The sequence below is a fragment of the Hydra vulgaris genome, chromosome 05, assembly GCF_038396675.1.
Source record: "Hydra vulgaris chromosome 05, alternate assembly HydraT2T_AEP".
Taxonomy (NCBI): domain Eukaryota; kingdom Metazoa; phylum Cnidaria; class Hydrozoa; order Anthoathecata; family Hydridae; genus Hydra; species Hydra vulgaris.
This window is the reverse complement of record NC_088924.1, coordinates 41,077,453-41,098,054: the sequence shown is the minus strand read 5'-3', so window position 1 is coordinate 41,098,054 and position 20,602 is coordinate 41,077,453. Positions and strand designations below refer to the sequence as shown.

The 20,602-nt window shown below is 30.3% G+C and overlaps 1 protein-coding gene across 1 annotated transcript; it reads left to right on the top strand.

The window, feature by feature from the left end:
* Nucleotides 1–14,892: 14,892 nt before the first annotated feature.
* On the top strand, nt 14,893–18,205 carry LOC136080056 (uncharacterized). The gene is made up of 8 exons (XM_065796678.1): nt 14,893–15,209; nt 15,297–15,408; nt 15,502–15,665; nt 16,830–16,913; nt 17,067–17,162; nt 17,346–17,575; nt 17,701–17,890; nt 17,999–18,205. Exons 1-7 carry the CDS (start codon nt 15,140–15,142, stop codon nt 17,851–17,853), a joined length of 909 nt encoding a protein of 302 aa, XP_065652750.1. The 5' UTR covers nt 14,893–15,139; the 3' UTR covers nt 17,854–17,890; nt 17,999–18,205.
* Nucleotides 18,206–20,602: the final 2,397 nt, after the last annotated feature.

Sequence of the window (20,602 nt, the reverse complement as noted above, 5' to 3'; positions counted from 1 at the left end):
ATCAAAATTGGGAAAAGGGAAAAAAGATTGCTTTCATTTAATTCAAGTTTACATCTATGACAAATAGTATCTAAAAAGCCAATATTTGTAGCTGCTAAAGCACGAATTAATTAATAAACGTGTAGCTCATCTTCAGTAAAAGATGTACTGTTTGCAGCTGGAGAAAAAAAATACTTGTCAATTCTATTCTTAAATGCGTTAACTGACGGAACCTTTTTGCATGCTGACGGCAAGTTATTCCAATCATTGACAATACGATTTGTAAAAAAATTGTGACGAGCATTATTATATGTGAATTCACGCATTAGGACATTGGAAGATGATCTGCGAATTGGTGGATTATGCCAATTGATACTCTCAAAACCGTTTTCTAGCTTTAACTGTTGGATTAAGTCGCCACGTCTCCTGCGAGTTTCCAAAGTAATAAAATTGAGCCGACGACACCTTTCAGCGTAAGGTAATCCTATTAAATCATGAGGTACTTGTGTTGCTTTGCGCTGAATTTTTTCGATTTCTTTGATGTCACCTTTTAAGTAAGGACACCATACCGGAATAGCGAATTCCAGGTGCGGCCTAACATACGTAGTGTATAACTTACTCCAAACTTCCATATCTCTTGATCTAAATGTCTTTTTTAATAGGCCAAGTATCATACTCGCTTTACGTGTTGCAACCTGTATGTGTTGATTCCATTTTAGATCATTAAATATGAAGATACCCAGGTCCCTCTCAATATCCGTTGCCTCAAGAGTAAGTGATGCATTTCCATCATTCATTACATATTCATGTTTACTATTTCCATAACCAAGGTGCATAACTTTACATTTTTGAACATTTAACTCCATCAGCCATTCCTTTTACCATTCTGTGACAATGTTTAAATCATTTTGTAGGATCAGGCAATCAGCATCGTGAAACTTAGGTCTTATTTCTTGTAACAGTTTAGTATTGTCTGCATAGATTTTATGAACTGATTTTAACTTATCCGTTAAGTCATTTACATAAATGATAAATAATGTTGGACCAAGTACAGACCCTTGAGGAACTCCGCTTAGAACATCGGTCCAGTCGCTAGAGTGTTCACCTAAAACAGTTCGCTGTTTTCTACTAATCAAAAATGACTCAATCCATTTTAGAACATTGCCATTAATCCCATATGCTTTCAATTTATGAAGTAGTCTACGGTGAGAAACTTTATCAAACGCTTTCGCGAAGTCCAAAAATGCAATATCGACAAAATTTCTTTTACTTAACGCTTTCGTGATGTAGTCGACACTCTCCAATAAGTTAGATGTGCATCCTTTTTTGGACATAAATCCATGTTGATTATGTGAGATGCTGCTCGTTTTTTCAAGATATTTAGTTATCTGTTCCCTGATAATCTTTTCCATTACTTTGCATGGAGCTGATGTCATAGACACTGGTCTGTAATTAGCGGCATCAAGACGATTACCTTTTTTAAACAACGGTGTGATGTGTGACTGTTTCCAAGCTGTAGGTGTTGAGCCTTCGGACAGTGCTTTATTGTAAAGTAAAGTAAGAGGGTAAGTCATTTGAGCTGCGCATTCTTTAAGTACCTTTGGACTAATGTTATCAGCACCAATAGATTTATTTGGGTTCAAACCTTTCAAATAAGCTAGCGTCGCTTCAAAGTTAATAGTTATATCGCCTAAGTCTTCTTGATAATGCCTTCTCTCAAAAATAGGTAACTAACTACTTTTACTATCATCTACAAAAACTGATTTGAAGTGCTCGTTAAGTCTGTTTGCGATATGTATTCCCTCTGTTGACGTTTCACCTTTTGCATTAGATATAGCACTAATAGATACATGAACATTCTGTTGCGTCTTAGCATAAACGTACACCCTTTTAGGAAAAAAGATCAAATTTATTTAATGTAAATGTGAAACAATTCCATTGTAATATTGCTGAAAATAAACAACACAATAAAATTTTTACTGAAAACCATCTATACTTTTTATTGTAAGGCGTTTTCCCCTAATCTAGAACTAAAAGTTTCTTAACAAAATAAAGAAGTTATCGGCGAACTCTAAATATAAAAAGTTACTTAGTAAAAAGGAATAACTAGTACTAATAGTTTCTTTAGATTTTAGGGTATCTAGCACTAGTTTCATATAAACGAGTTGCCTGGGCGAAGGAAGCGTTATTGAATTATCAGCCCATGGGCTCCAAATTCTTTAATTAGCCTCTGTTTATTAGAAACTCTTTTAATTAATTTTAATATTTTTCCTATGCTATAGATCAGCTCCGTAGCAACGAAACTTTTATTAGGGAGGAAATACTACTGGAGAAAGTTCAACCTCTTGAGAGTTAATTATCGTATAATCGTTTTCTCGGCGTTAATTTTTGGCCAAAAAATTCCCGATTGCTAGCTTTTGCATTTGCGCGTGTTTTTAGAATTAAAATTTATAGTAAATGGAAACCATGTAAAAACAACTACAAAATTTTAATTGACCAATCGATATCAAAAGTTTACTGTTAGTGGTTACCATCAGGACTAATGTTTTTGCATTAAACTTGATTAATAAGAAAACAAACATATGATTCATTAGATTAGATTAAAATTTATTAGAACAGTGATACACGCTCTAAAGGACACGCAGGTCCATAAAATATTAAGGACTCTGACAACGTGCCCTACCATCATATAAAACATGTGTTAGATTATTACTAAAAGTATATCTATTATATTTAATACATAATATCACAGTTATAAAACAAAAACTAGTTAGCCGGAGCAGTATTTTTCGAAGTTGATGGAGTTAATTTTAATTTTAAAGCTCTTTTTTTTTTGTGGCATTAACGACGTCAGACGGCAAGTTATTCCAAGTATTAACAACCCTGAGTGAGAAAGAATATTTACGGGCATCGAGTTTACACTTTAGTTTGCGTAATTTGAATTTGTGACCTCGATTGTAAATATTGTTGTTAAATAAAAACAAACTTGATATAATTAGATAAACTAAATTATTCAGAATGTCAAGTAGTTCTAAAGCAAGCATTTTAAGTCGATTTGGATATGAAAAGTTATTTAAGTTAGCAATTCTCTTAGTAAAACATCTTTGCAATCTTTTCTCTGCTTTGATAAATTCGATGCGGTTTGACAACCAAATCGGAGAGCAATATTTTAAAATTGGTCTTATGTAGGTAGTGTAGGCTTTTACACGTGGATTACGACTTTTAAAACACTTGAGGATTAAATATCGTCGAATGTTTGATCCACGAAAGATATTTGCAATACGATTATTGTAATTTAAATAAGAGTCCATGGCCACACCAAGATCTTTTGGATTTGTATAACCAGGTTAAATTATAATCTCCTAATTGATATAGTATTGATCATATTAGGTATAAATGCCTAATCCATTTTTTTTATTTTATATTGGGAATATACACTCAAGTTGATAATGTAATATCAAATTGATATTTTCAGAAAAGTAATTACAAAAAATAGACACAGTTTTATGATTATATTCCTGAATAAAAAAAGATTTTAAAAAAACTAAAATGTATCATGTTAAATATATTTTCAACATAAAATTTGATGAAAAAAAAGCAGTATTGAACCGTAATATGAGACAATTCTATAAAATATTCAAAACATAATTAATGTGGTTTACCATAAAATAATTTTATTTTGTTAAACGATTTTTTTTGCAGAATATTTAATAAAATAGTTCCAATAGCGAATTTTAGTTACATGCTTAATACATCTGCATCAACGCATCCACCTTTACTTTTAGCAGTAACTACACCGTTAAGAGAAGAATGTCCTCGTTACTGCCAGGTACCATCAAGAGAAACTAGTATTAATGGAACACCAGTAGGGAATATCTCAACAGAGTTTTCTTTAACTTCATTTGCAGTAATCTTCGAGAATCTTTAGCAGCATAATCATAGGCAACTTGAATCAATTTATGATTGCGTTGAAAATCATTAACACTCACGCAACTAGTATTTGCTATATAAGCAAAATCACTCATTGGTTCATGCCCTTGACCAATCTCACGAAACCTTGACCAACCTTATGAAAAGCAACAAATGTTCTTAAGTTATTATCAAATGCACTCCTATCTTTATTTTGTGTGTTTTTGTCCATGGTGTTACTTTTAAAAGTGCAATATTCAAATGAAGAAGATGTGCATTTGATTTTCAAACTATAAAATAAATCCAATTTCGTGAAATAATTTTTTATAGTTAGTCCACTTTGACAATCTGGACAGCTACCAACTTGCAAAACTTCTTTGAGAATAGGGAAATACATAATCATATTAAAATCATTTGAACACTGTTTCACATTTAATTTAATTTTGCAAAGCCTCCTATCATTACATAATTAATTTTGTAAAGTTGTTTCTACTATTTTCGTTATCACTTGCTTTGAAGAACTTGTTCCCGGCAGTGGTGGATCGTGGTTTTTTGGGGCCCTAGGCTAATCGAATTTTTGGGGAACCTACCCTAGAGCCCCAGAAGCCAAATATTCTAAATATCTGAAAAAGTGCTGAGATTCTTTTTTATTGGAGGCGTCTTTTCTCTTTGGGGCTCTAGGCTTCAGCCTACTCAGCATAATTGGAGATCCGCTTCTGGTTACCAGAGAATGTTTTCTTCACCTTTTTCGTATGATTTTTTTTATTTCCCAATACATTTTATATTAACTAAAATAATATAAATAAACAATTAAAAATCCGTATACAATTTCATTAATAATAATACATTAACACATAAAGTTCTATCACTTATTTATTGCTTATATACAGGGCCGTACCGACGGAGGTGTGTGCACCCTCCTCCGTCTGTTTCTGTCGGTAAATTGGTAGATTTGGGACTTTTGGTTAAAACTACAATTTGGCTTCCGAAAAAAAAAAAAAAACCTTCGTCAGTAAAATTTGTTTTTTTCAGGTGCACCCTCCCTGCACACGTCTTTGTCGTTTGGTAGGACCCTGCCTATATAACACAAGTAAATGTAGTTTGCTTATTTTATTGCAATCTACTATATAGAACAAACTTGGTTATCATACTGGAATTCAAGTCTTTAAATAAAATGTTTTGTATACAAAAATAAGTCCAAAACAAGAGAGAAAAGTGTGTTGTTAGGGGCCGTTGCTATGCTAAATATATTTGACCACCTAACTTAAAACTTAAATTAAACCTTTTTTGTTCAATACACTTAAAAATCAATTTTAGAAATAAATTTAGTGGTAAAAAATTGTTCTAAAACAATCAAAAATGAAAATTTTAAATTTTTTAAAAACATTCACTTTATTTCGTGGTAAACCACCTTAAATGTAAGCAATCTAATTAGTAAATAAAAAAGACAAATTCTTCTTGGAATGTATTGCTGTTGAAATTTTTTCAAATTGGATTGTAGTTAGAGTTACGTTTAACTTTGTTGCAGGGAAGTCAAGTATGGCCTGCCAATACCTAAAAAGCAAAATTGAAAATTTTCTTGTTCCCAACCAATTTTAACGAATTTAAAAAATCAATGTATAACGCATATAACAATGTATAAACATAAAAACAATATATGATAATAACTCTATGAAATAATAATGATAAAAAGATAGCTATGAAATACTCTATCATAGAGTATTTCATAGTCTTTTTTATTATTATTTCATAAAGTAATTCATAGTTCTTGTGTTTCTCAAATGATTGTTCTTTGTTCTTTTTTTATGCTATCTATCTAAATAGACTACTTCTAATCAGTAGCGGATCCATGTCATTGTCCTAGGGGGAGTAGAGCGACTAAAAGAAAAAACAAAGTGCCCCGTTTTCTCAAATAAAAACACTAATTCATTTCATTATTTAAAATGTTTATAAGTTAGTTTTCTAATAAGTATATTGAATGTGTGTGTGTAAATAACTTTTAAAAATCTAAATTTGCAACAAAATTTTTTATATTTTCCTTTTTTTTTTAATTTTATCAATATTATTTTGATAAAACTTTAAAAAAAAAACAACCTCTACCCCTTTGTATTTGCCAATGCTTCTGATTTCCACTTAAAATCTTCTGTTTTTTTTTTAAAATTTGCCTAATAGGGTTCGTGGAGTGTGTGGGACAACATTCTAAATAGAGTTAAAATTGTCTACTCAAGTATATATTCTCCGTAATGTATTTAGCTGACGGAGTAATAAATCATGATACCGATTCGCGCATAAACATAACATTTAGTTAATATTTGATTTTAATTTAACTCTAATATAAAGAATTTTGCAAAGAATATTTCTATTGTTGAGATATTTTAAGTTAAGTTCATCAAAAATAATAGCACATTTTGCTACTTTATTGGAGAACAAGGCATATTTTTCTTTATGCTAAGGAATAGAATTTCATAGTTTTTAGTAAATTTTTATGTAAAGAAAAATAAGTTAAGTATTTATTAGCAAAAATGTTTTAAGATATCTTTTATATAAATAGATTTATACAAGATATTTTTAGACATTAATGCGACAAAACGGCCCTGTCTAAAGTTTAAATAAACGTTTAAAATGAATTTTGGATTAAAAATATTATGATGTTTAAATATGATTCAGTATTATAAAATTTTTATATGTTCAACTAAGATAATAAACTATATATTTTTTAACAAACCTAACTTTTTTATTTACTTTTAATCTTTACAACGATATTTGTAAACAATAAAGTTAATGTAAGTAATTGAATTCAAAATTCGAACGTCAAAATTTTCAATGAATACATAGTTCGAATAAAAATGTTAATCTGGTATAATAAAGCGACAAATAAAAGTCGCCTTATTATATAAATAGTGTTTGTAAAACGGTAAGGCGACCTTTATTACAAAATGTTCATTATGTTACAAAATTTTCAATTTAACAAGTTAAAAACATAATATTTTATTACTGAAGCTTATATTTAATAAATATAATTGTCGCTTATATATTAAAAAAAAAAATAAAAACTGTAGCCTTAGAACTACGAAATATACACTGTCGCCCTATCATCACATCTAGTGTTATATATATATACATATATAATTCTGATTTTTTACTCAGTAAATTTTCTTGATCTAAATGAGTAATAATTTCAAATTTTTCTTGTAAACATAGTATACATTTTTTGGAAATGTTGTTGTTGGCAGGCGCAGTTTTTAGGATAGACCAGTTTAATTTAAAATTAATATTTTTTTCTTTTAGTTGCCAAATATATTTAGACAGCACAGTCTCTTTTGAGTATTTTTTATGTTTAAAAGATTGTTTGTGATTGGCATAACGTTTTTTCCATTTGCCCTCGGTTAAGCCAATATAATGTTTATCAGGGTTGCTTTGCGAGGAAACAATGCATTTGTAAATAATATTTTTTGATAAGCATTTGCCATTCATAGGGCAGTCAAGTTTTTGCTTGCAGTTACAATTTTCACTATTTTTTTCTTTGAGAAACTCATTTTTATTAATCAATCCTTTTGATATATGTGGAAAAAAATCTACACTGAAATTACAGACGACACTATTCGTCTAACTAAACATTGCAGAAAAACTTTACTCTATTTTAATAATGAGACGTGGAAAAAAAAAACCACGCACGAATACTTCGATGTAACAATGGGAAGTTACGACAGAGCAGAAATTTGCAAATTTGTAGGCTTATATATTTTAAATTCTCTAGCTAAAATAGTTCATTTTAATCAATTAGGCTTGTACCGCGATGATGGCCTAATAATAATGCAAAAAAAATCAGGGCCTCAACTTGATAAAGTCAGAAAAAAAATTATAGAAATTTTTAAAAACATTGGCTTTCAAATTGAGATTAATTAATTGAAAAATTATGAAATTTTTTGATGTCACATTTAACCTCTCAGAAAATTCTTATAGGCCTTATAAAAAACCTAATGATGAATTATCGTATATTAATACAAATTCGAATCATCTCCCTCAAATCTTAAAACAAATTCCAATTTTAATTAACAATAGACTTAATCAAAACTCCTCTAATGAAAATATTTTTAACTCTTTCAAACGCATGTATGAAGATGCTTTTAAAAAAAGCGGATTTAAAAATTTTTAGCTTAAATTTCAAACAAAAGTTGCAAAAAAGCGAAATAGAAATAGGAATATAATTTGGTTCAACCCACCGTACAGCAAAAATGTTTCAACAAACATTGGAAAAGCGTTTTTAAAATTATTTGACAAACATTTCCCTCCCTCTAATAAATTGCACAAAATATTTAATAGAAACACTATTAAAGTAAGCTATTAAAGTATAGCTGTACAAAAAATATTGAAAGAATTATAAAAGGCCATAATTTTGCATTGATTAATAAAAATGAATTTCTCAAAGAAAAAAATACTGAAAATTGTAACTGCAAGCAAAAACTTGACTGCCCTATGAATGCCAAATGCTTATCAAAAAATATTATTTACAAATGCATTGTTTCCTCGCAAAACAACCCTGATAAACATTATATTGGCTTAACCGAGGGCAAATTGAAAAAACGTTATGCCAATCACAAACAATCTTTCGAACATAAAAATTACTCAAAAGAGACTGTGCTGTCTAAATATATTTGGCAACTAAAAGAAAAAAATATTAATTTTAAATTAACTGGTCTATCCTAAAAACTGCGCCTGCCTATAACAACATTTCCAAAAAATGTATACTATGTTTACAAGAAAAATTGGAAATTATTACTTATTTAGATCAAGAAAACTTACTGAATAAAAAATCAGAATTAATTTCTAAATGCAAACATGAAAATAAGTTCTTTTTAAAAAATTATAAAAACAAATGACCAGTCCGAATTTATCCTAATTCTAAAGAATTCTTTTCATGATTTTTTAATTATCTAATGTAGTTGATGCACTTTCCTGGTTGCAAAATACTACAGTTATTACATAATTAATTATAACATATTCTAACTTTCTGTGAAATAATTATTCTATAATTTGAAATTTTTTTTATGTTTAGACATTCTTCCTGATGAACCTACTGATGGTGAAACACAGTGTTGAAGTAATCGAAAATTAGATAAGTGTTTTTACTAATTTATATATATATATATATATTTTTAAATATATTTATATATATATATATATATATATATATTTTTTTTTTTATATATATATATATATATATATATATATATATATATATATATACATACAGTTATGGCCATTGAAATCCGACCACCAGTATCATTTTACTTAAAACTAGTTTAATGTAGTAATAAACAATTGTATTATAGCAATAAAAGAATAGCAGCAACAATTAATGATTATAATGTAACATATCGTACATATTCAATGTTTTTAATATTTAGTGGCACCACCATGTGCTTTTAAGACTGCATTAATGCGATCTGGCATTGAATCCACGAGAGCCTGACAATATTCTGGCGTTATTTCAGTAATCCAAGCTTGACGAATTTTGTGCGCTTGATCGTCCAGTGATGTAGGATTAGTTCTGAATACTGCTGACTTTAACTTGACCCAGCAATTTTCGATTGGGTTCAAGTCTGGGGATGATCCCGGCCAAGGACCCAAAACCTGAACGTTGTGATCCTCTAACCAAGATTTTACAAGACGAGATTGGTGACTCGGTGCACCATCATGCTGGAATATTTTGCAACGACGAATTTCGATCAAATTTGGAACCTTTTCTTGAAGGATTTTTAGATATTTTTGGGAGTTAACAGTCTGTCCCTTCTGCATTAAATAAATACCACATCGACCAGATGAAGCTATTGCGCCCCACACCATAATTGAAGGACATTGCTTGACAGCTGGTACGGTATACCTTGCATTAAAACGCTGATTAGGTGGGCGACGAACTAATGACTTATGCGGAGTGAATTGCTTTATTTGTGTCTCGTCGCTAAACATTACCTGGCGCCATTTGGTTATTGACCAGTGTCTGTGAGCTCTACAAAATGCGATCCTATCACGGATGTTCTTTAAAGACAGTCGCGGTTTGAGGGCTGGACGACGAGAACGTAGACCTGCATCTTTCAATAAACGTCTTCTAATTGTTCGAGTGCTGACTGTAACGTCATTAGGTAGATCTGCTCTGATTTGTGTGCTGGATATTGTTGGATCTCTCACAGCAGCCCTGCGTATCATATTGTCTGTTTGTTTGCTAGTAATTCTAGCTTTACCAAAACGTTTTCTGGGCGCAGTGGATCCCGTGTCTTTGATTAGTTGTATAATATCATGAACAGTAGATTTTGGCATTCGCAATTTTGCTGATATCTGACGCTCACTTGCACCATCCTCCCATAAAAGTTTAATATTAGCACGAAGACCTTCCATCGTAGTCATAATTAGATTGTGACAGTTAAATGATAATCCATACCCTACAATGAGATATATAGCTTAATAAATTTTACAGTGCAATAAAATAAATGCTAATGTGATTGGCTAAAAGCTAATTAATTAATCATTGATGTCAGGGAAGAAAATAAATTGATTATTCGCATGCATAGACTGTTTTTCTTTATATTCAGCAGTGGTCGGATTTCAATGGCCATAACTGTATATAAATATATAATATTAATATATATACACATATATATATATATATATATATATATATATATATATATATATATATATATATATATATATATATATATATATATATATTAATATAATATTTAATATTAACTAAACAAAATAGTTGTTGTTTTAAATGTATTAGAAGACAAATAATGTAATTAAATTTCCAAGTATATTAAAAATATTGCATTTCATGTAATTTATTATTGCTTTTTGTGTGTGTTTAGTATTCAGAAATATATGGAAGATGGCAATTATGATACTAATGAGTATTCTGACAAGGATTATCAGCAACTCCTTAAACAGAAACAACCCCAATGCCAAATTTTTAAAAGGGAAGATTCTGCAAAATGAGCAACAGTCGTTTGAATAAGAAATCTCATAAACCTGCTCCTAAAGCACCTCCATTTCCTGTGTCTAGTCAATGCTCTTTAACACCTCTGTCTCCAGTAGTCAATGAGGAAGCCATAACAGAATCAACTTCACAGCCACTCCCTGTAGCAATTGAACGAGGTTTTGTGTTATCAATACCACATATAGCTGGTCAACGGTCTGCAACACCTACAACTGTGGCTTGTTAACAATCTGCAACACCTGCAACCGTGGCTAGTATATTTACTCTTCTAGTTGAACTGAAAAGCCAAATAAATAATCTTCAGAAGCAGACCAACTACAACACTACTATGTTGCAGACTTTGTCGCAAGGTGGGATACATGAAGATGGAAACAATTTTGAAGTACTTGGTCTTCTTGTGTGTGACCTGAAACAGCTGCAGCAGCTTGAAGATAATATAACTAGAGACAATCTTGTATTTAAAAAACCTGTAAGTACTTTACTTTATATTAAATTTCTCTAAATAATTTGATGTAATGACAACATCTTTTGTATCAAAAGCATGCAAGATTTTTTGAACTAAGCAATAATTCACAACTTATAGTGGAATTTACTCTTAGTTTTAATTTTTCTTCATTTTCAGGCCCGTCCCATAGAGAGGGGTTTGTTGTTTTCTAATCAAAAAGGCCGTTTTTTTCAAAAAATGACCCCCTCTCCTAAAAAATATCATGGTAAGAGTCTGATCTTAATTACAGTTTTTATTGATTTTTATGGTATTGCCAAAATGAAAATGAAATAATCAATCAATTTAATCATTTTAATTATATTTCGACGGTTTTATGTTTAGATGCATGGTGTTGCTTTAAAGGGTGGTCAGGATCTGAAGGAAGCCATCAAAAGGATGGTTTCCTCTCTAATGGAAAATGATGTAGTAAAATATTTTAATTGCTCCGGACTTGGTGAAAATGAAAAGAAACTCTTTCGTGACTTGAAATTTCGAAAAGTTTTGAAAAGTAAGCGAAACTTGATTATTTTAAAATATCCTTCACTTATAATTTAGCACATTACTTTCAGAAACAGTTGTTCAATCCATAAAAACTACTTATTCTATTTGACAAAGAGATTTTAATTACTAGAATTATATAGTGTATAAAAATATTTTATTTAGTAATATTTAATTTTACTATTATAACGTGAACAAAGTCTGAACATAACTGTATTATTTTATGATGAACTTTTGCAGGAGCATTACGAAGAAATCCCTCAACGAAAGGTGCATCAGAGAGTGATGTGCAGAAAGGTGTGGTACCATATTTAGCACAATAATGTTTATTTATATTGGTTAAACAATGTATTGTATTAAAGGTTACTCCCAGGTTAAGTATGTCAAGCTACTGGAGCAGATGGAGAAGGATCCGTGCAGAGGTTGCAGTTATTACTGACGAGTGCTTTAGTAAAAAAAATATACATGAACTATGTGAGGATGTGGAAACAGTTGATAGTGTTTCTGACTCAGCTTTTTTATTTCAACCAGATCAGTTACAATTAAGTACAGATACCGCATATGACTTGATACTGAATCCGATAGTTGTTGAGAGTTTTGAAGATTGTAATTCTGATACAAGTGAAGATAAATTTGAAAATAGATATTCAGATGAATCTTTTTATAATAACAAATGTAAAATTAGCAAAGAAACTGAAGAGTTAATTTCTGATTTGGCTTGTTGGTCTACTAAACATAGCATTACACAATCAGCGTTAAATGAGTTGCTAAATCTTTTACAAAAAACTTTTCCTGATCTACCAAAATGTGCTAAAACAGTCCTTCAGACATCAAAGTTTCCACATTTGGTTATTGATAATTCATACTGCTACATAGGAATAAAAAATGGAATATTGTCAGGTGGACACATTAAGCAATTAGTAGATCAAACTATATCTATTCAAATCAATGTAGATGGATTGCCACTATTTAAAAGCTCAATGATGCAGTTGTGGCCGATTCTAGGATTAATAGAAATATTTAATGGTATTCTTCAGTGTAATAAAGAACCATTCTTGATTGCACTATATTGTAATAATAGTAAACCAAAGGATGTAGGTGCATTCCTTAAGGACTTGGTTGACGAAGTTAATGAACTAGAAAATCATGGATTGATAATTAATGGGTACCATTATGCAGTAAAAATTTCAGCAATTATTTGTGATACACCGGCAAGATCATTTATAAAATGTAATAAGGCTCACAATGCTTACAGTGGTTGTGACAAATGTGAGCAACGTGGTAAATTTAATGGAAGAGTTACATTTCCGGAAATGAATGCAAAATTAAGAACAGACTTGTCTTTTGCTACGATGTCAGATTGCAGTCACCACATAATGGAAAGCCCGTTGAATAGAACATCTATTGGTTTGATTACTCAGGTTCCTCATGATTACATGCATCTTGTTTGCCTAGGTGTTAGGCGAAAGTTGATATATGCATGGATACAGGGACCTTTAAATACACGTCTCGGGCCTCGGGTGATTCAGCAGTTATCAGAAAAGTTAGTCATTTTGAGACCACATGTGTGTTCAGAGTTTGCACGCAAACCAAGATCGTTTAGAGAGTTTGAACGATGGAAGGCATCTGAATTTAGGCAGTTTTTACTGTTTACAGGGATGGTTTGCTTGAAAGACATATTGTCAGAGCGTTTATATAAAAATTTTATGCTGCTATGTGTTGCAATAAATATTTTATTGAGTGAATCATTGTGTCACATATATGCGGATTATGCTCATAATTTGCTTGTAATTTTTGTTGAAGATATAGGAAACTTATATTGTCCTCAATTTTTAACATACAATATGCATGGATTGATTCATTTAGCCCAAGATGCTAAACACTTTGGCCCTCTGGACAATATTTCAGCATTTCCCTTTGAGAATTTTTTGCAACACGTGAAGAAATTAGTTCGGAGGCCAAATTTACCACTTCAACAAGTTGTGAGAAGAATGTATGAAAAAAATCTTGTTCAGAAGCTTAGTAAAGTTGATTCAATTTTGACAGTACAACATGAGCTGAAGAAAGAACATTTTGATGGTCCATTGTGTTCAAATTTGGGAATGAATGTTTCTAATCAATTTAAAGAGCTATATACCTCAAAATTTTGTGTTAAAGTTGGTTTTGGTGACAGCTGCTTTAGATTATTATCTGGGGCAATAATTGTTGTGCAAAATATCACAAGATGCTCTGATGATCAGATTGTTATTTTGCATAAATCTTTTGAAAAAATTTTTTCACATATCCATGTGATTCTAAAAATTTGGAAATTTTCATGGTGTCGTTGTTAAGAAAACAGCTCTTCAAATGCTCTTTATCAGAAATAAAACACAAATATGTTCTTTTACCTCACAAGCAATGTTATGTTGCTGTACCTATGCTTCATTTCTGAATATATTATAATATATTATATATTATAATATATTTCCATGATTACTTTTTTTAAAAAAGTTTGATCATTATTATAGGTTGTAAAATATTGGTAATGGTAAATTTCTTATATATTGGTAGTTTATTTTTTGTTTTCTATCTTGCATAATGTTTGGTAATGATAAATTTCTTATATTATTGGTAGTTATTTTTTGTTTTCTATCTTGCATAATGTTTGTCAAAGTGAAAGCTCATTAAAGTCTTATTTTTAGTACATGAGTATGAGTTGCTAAATCTTTTACAAAAAACTTTATTTTTTATTTTATATTACTATCTAGTCAAAATTTGTCTCTTAAATATTTTTTAGTTGTATTTGTAATAAACTTTGTTTCTTAACTTATTTTATAGTTTGCTGTATTTTGATATTATTTATATTGAACTTTTTTGAAAAATAATGTAGTTAATGCAACTTCCTGGTTACAAAATAACTACAGAAATTAAAAAATTAATTATAACAATTCCGACATTCCTGTGAAATATTTTTCCATATTTTTTCCTATGTGTTATTAGTTGTACAATTAAAGAAAAAATAATAATATTATTCAGAAAATTTTATTTGTTTTTCAGGAATACTTCTTAATAATGTTAACAGTTGATCAATAATAAACAATAATAACTTTTTTTCAAATAGGTTTTATCTCAAGTATATCATGGCTTTTATTATAGTTGAGTTTCTTGATTATCCAGAAGACCTTAAAGAAACCCGTGAATAGGGTATAATTCCAAAAGGTTGGCTGTGTTCTGAAGAAGAAGATTGTTGTTGCTATCTACCCTTTTTCAGAAACCAAAATAAAATAAACAAAATGGTTAAGGATGAAGTAGAACCAGAACAAACTTGGCATGAGCACAGAATTAGAGTGCTTGGAAAAGCAGGTATGTTAGCTTTTGCCAAATGCTGTTGTGTATTTAAAATGTTACAAATGATACAAGTTTTTACTTTAGTTATTGTACTATTTATAGCAACTTATGAGAGGGCTTTAGAAAAAGAGAAGGTTGCAAGTTATGAGTCTGATCTTAATCTCACAGAGAATGACAAAAAAAGTATTGCAAATGAAAGTCGCCTAAGGAAGCGGTATTTTTATGTGAAACATATCGTTAACATATGATATAAGCATATCTATTTTTATTTTTAAATTAATAAAACTGATATTTTGCTTTGTTTTAGAAAAGTAGACTATAGCGGATTAGTAGAAAGTGAACATGAATCTGATGATGGTATCAACTTCAAGATTGGAGCATCTGTCCAAGAAAAAACAAAAAAAAGGAAACTATTGAGAACAGAACCAATCACAACAACTCCTGATGTCCCTGAGTTTCCTAATTTGAGAGGTAAATGATCTGAAATTTGGAACCTCTAACTCCTTACGGTTCTTGAATGATACCTCATTTCGTCCAAAAAATATTGCTATTTAATGACAAAAATGCATTTAAAAAAAAATTCTGAGTCATCATAAAACATTTTTTTGTTTCTTTTGCTGATTTGGCATTAAATTACCCTTCCACATGTGTATGGCTTAGACGGTTTTCCATATATACATATATATATATATATATATATATATATATATATATATATATATATATATATATATATATATATATATATATATATATATATATATATATATATATATATATATATATATATATATATATATCAGAGATGCGGAGTCCCAAAAAAGACTCTGGATTTGAAAGTCACAAAAAGATTACTTGAACCTAGTTTTTGGTATCCAGGAACTAATAGGAAAAAAATGAAGACTTTTAGGTTAGAGGAACAATCGTTTCTTGAACCCGGAGTCCTTAGGTACATGTGGACAAGGACTCCAGGACTCAGTTAAACAATAAGTTTCAAGTCATTAAATTTCATGAACTTTTTTCTTATAGCAGATCATAAGTCAACAATCATGTTTAGTGTATATATATATATATATATATATATATATATATATATATATATATATATATATATATATATATATATATATATATATATATATATATATATATATATATATATATATATATATATATATATATATATATATATTTATATACATATATATATATATATATATATATATATATATATTTATATACATATATATATATATATATATATATATATATATATATATATATATATATATATATATATATATATATATATATATATATATATATATATATATATATATATATATATATATATATAAGGTAAGTGTGGGTATTAAGGCCCGGCGGGTAATAAGGCCCACTAATCCAAACTTAGGGAAAAAATAAATTGTGAAACTTTTTTCGACATTAAAATATTAGAGTTATCTGGTTTTATCACTGGCAGCAAAAAAAAATCAGCATTTCTTTACATTTTCATTTTTTTAGGTGGGCCTTAATACCCACACTTACCTTATATATATATATATATATAAATGAGAGAAAGAGAGAGACAGAGAGAGAGAATACAATTTCTCAAATATGTTTTTAAATTTTTAGAAGAGCAAATAAATATATTTACCAAAACTATGGTGTCTCCAATGCGCTTGTCTCAATGGCAGATAAGTGACAGCAACTTAAAAGGTAACTTAATATATGGAAACATCTTCTATACTTGATTTCAAATTAGTTTATATTTTATATAATACATTTTAATCAAATTAAACATCAAAATTGAAATGAATGACATCATTAAACAATAAATATTTTTTAATTGTTATGGTTGTTTTATTTTAGGATTTTCTCAAGTTCCAGTAATTGATATGCCACCGCATTGCTCAATGTTTTCAATGAACCCGTCTCATGTTCCTTTAAGTGATTGCAATTTAAATGGTAATACATAATTCTTCAGGTCTAATTTTGATGTCAAATCCTATATTTGGCCAGGCATGTCTCTTTAGCCGTGGTGAAAAAAAAATTTACATAGGATAAAAATTTTTACTTATATAAAACCATCAATTTTAGCATAGTAGTCAAATTTTATTTACTGTTACTATTTCTATTGTATTGTTTTAGGAACTATGGATAAAACATTGGTTGCTTTATTAATTGAAATGAAAACATCAATTAAAGAATTACAGCGTCAATCGGAAATCAACACCCAGTTACTTCAAACACTGCTTGATAATAAGTACAAGTATGATGACAGCATGCTTGAGGAATACAATCTTCCGATTGATAATATTAAAGATTTAGATGTATTTGACAGTTTGATAATGCAAGACAAGGCGATTTTCAACAAGCTGGTAAGTGTTTTAAAGGTGTTAATCCAGCTATTATATTTTTTATGATATTTAATCATTTATCTTATTTGATTCGTATGCAAAGTGACACCATTTAAATTAAATACAAATAATCTGTTGAAATATAGGTGATTGCTCTTGCCAGCAAGGGTGGCCAATCAATCAGAGAAATTGTAAAAAGGGCTATTAACGCCTTAATAACCAACGACCTGCAACGAAAATTTAACTGGACTGGAACAGTTGGGCAGGCTGGAGATAAGGAAAACATTTCAACTAAATGAGCTTCTCGCAAACTTAATTGTTGTTTAGCGCTGCAGAGTAAGTAATTTTTGTGATTAACTAATGTGTAATGTGCATTTAAATCATCAGAAAAGTCAGTATTTAATACAACTATAATAATCTAACTATAAATATATTATATAACAGGGGGAATTAGTAAAAATCCACCAACAAAATCAATAACCGAAAGCGAATTTCAGGTTGAAGTCGTTCGTTTTTTACGAGGAGCTGCAGACAGAAATGGGGGAAGAAAAATGAGGGCAGTCAATAAGAATTAAAACGAAGAGCTCTGCAATTTAGGCGAGCAATTTTAATGTATGGCTTGTAAGAGATTATAAGAAGTTAAAATAACAATTATTTGTATTTAATTATATTTTTGATATCTGATAATATATGAGTACTATATGATAATATATGAATACATTATACGAATATCTTGATAATATAAGAATACATTATAATGTATTCATATATTATCAAGGTAATAAAGGCCCGTTAGCGGCACGTCGACACTGGCTAAATATTGATGGGCCTAAAGCGGGCCTTGTATGTCGCGCCAACGTCAGCATGCCAAAAGTAGACCAAATGCATCTTTGACATAGGAAGCCGAAGACAACCTGCCGACAGCTAACCTACAGCGAATCATTAGCGGTTTAAAATTAAAATTTCAAAGAAAATAAATAGAATCTTCAGTGCACATACGTGTTACATGCATGTTACGTTATAACGTAACCCTGATAAATATATAAATTTATGCATTTTTGCATGCAATTTCAACCGGGCAGTCGATGGACTTATGGCGGCTAGCCAGCAGCAAACCATTGTTAAATCTACATCGGCTTGCCGGTAACGGACCACTGTTGCACCTATATCGATTTGCCGTCTGCGGACCGCTAAATAACCGATTAGCAAGCCAGCGAGGTAACGCTGTGGCTCGCCGACGTCGGGCCAGCGCGTGTGCTGCAAGAGGCCCGATAGCGGCCCGGGTACATCTTGCTCACTGGGTAGTTATATTTTTCGTGTATTATTATTGTTACAGTTTTTTATATTAAAGTTATGTTTTTATTTTGTACGTGTGATACGCAATCTATTGATGTACATGTGATATGGGAATTTGTTTTCTTATATCTGGTTGTATATTACTTTACAAATTGTTTAAGCTGGTTAGTTGTGTGATTTTAAAAGATGTATATTAAAACTCCTTTGGTTTTTATTAAAGCTCCTTTGGTATACCATTGCTAAGCTTGCTCTAAGCCATTTATAGACCTGGGTTTATCTACGGCTATGCTGTCTGCGGACCGCTGATATGCAATCACTGGGTTACTAGTAGCGGACCACTGAAACGCCAGCACTGTGTCTGAACTGGCAGAACTGTGCCGGACAATGACAAAGCCAGTGAGCAAATCGGCGCTGGCCCAGCTCTGGTCAGTCGGATGCGGGCCACCTCCGCAGCCTGCGCTAAGCCATTGCTGGACCGGTATATCGTTGCTGGTTGGGTATGACAACTTTTCCAAATATCACGTTAATATTTTTTACTTCTATATCATAAAGGCTGCTGATAAGTTTCTTTGTGTTTTAAATAAAGTACACAATAAAGAAATTTGTATGGATCATTTTGAAAATTTGCTACATTCAAAAACATCGAAAGATTTTGATAACGAAGTTGATACAATTAAACATTTAGGACATCAATTCCACGACTATATTTTACAAAAATGGGTTTCTTTTAAAAAAAAACATTACGACATTTGGTGAATCAAGCATAATGCATCTTGGAAACAAAACAAATAACAGGATTGAAAGGTTTTAAGCGCGCTGAAACGTGTGTTAGGATATGCTTACTTATCATAACATAGTTTAATAAAAAATTTATTGAGCATAGTGGAAACCCGCTCGTTTGAAACTCATCAGCGCCAATTTGAAATGATTATGAAAACACCTTATGTCATTCAACCAAACGTTTACGAATACTACAAAATCTGTTCAGACAACGCCGCAGGAATAATTTCTATAGAAATAGAACTTCTACATTCAAAAGATTATAATATTAAAACCAACAACAAGTGGTCGCTGAATGATAAAAACTCACAAATATTTTACATCGTAGAAGGTTTTAAATGTTGTGTGCCATGCCAGCATATATGGAAGTTCCGTGCCGACATCTCCTTGCTTATGGAAATGTACAACGAACCTTTATATCAACCACTTTCAATTTCATTCAGATATGCATAACTTGTAACAGTTTTTATTTTTTTAGTTATTTTTAGTTTAATTTATCTAAAACTTGTTGGAAATGTAAATTCGAATTAAAATAACAATATTATAAGCTATTATCTTATATTTTGATATTAGTTAAGCATTCTTCTTCTGCGCATATAGCTTCTCTTATTGCTGACCAACCTAATACAGCTTTTGCTGGAAATATTGCTGCAATTGAAAAAATGAAAACATAGGTAATATGTCAAAACGTTACAGCTTCAAATGTTGGTCTGCAAACTCTAATACATAAACTGCAACCACAAACCAATCTACACTCATTGTTGCACAATTAACGCAATCATCACAAGATAATGTTGAAAAATTACAAATACCTGATGAAGATTTACAACTCAATCACCAATTATATCAGAAGAAAACCTGATTCCACAGTTAGTATCACCTAACAAAATTATTTCACCACCACTTGCAGACCATAATCAACCAATGTAAAATGAAGACGAGCAAGCATGTGAGAGTAGCTTCAACAATGGC

What these genes read in the sequence shown, in the direction of transcription:
- LOC136080056 (XM_065796678.1), top strand. Translation starts at nt 15,140, where the DNA reads ATGGTTAAGGATGAAGTAGAACCAGAACAAACTTGGCATGAGCACAGA. An exon ending in TAGAGTGCTTGGAAAAGCAG is followed by an intron (nt 15,210 to 15,296) that starts GTATGTTAGCTT and finishes TACTATTTATAG; the next exon opens with CAACTTATGAGAGGGCTTTA. An exon ending in AGGCGATTTTCAACAAGCTG is followed by an intron (nt 17,576 to 17,700) that starts GTAAGTGTTTTA and finishes GTTGAAATATAG; the next exon opens with GTGATTGCTCTTGCCAGCAA.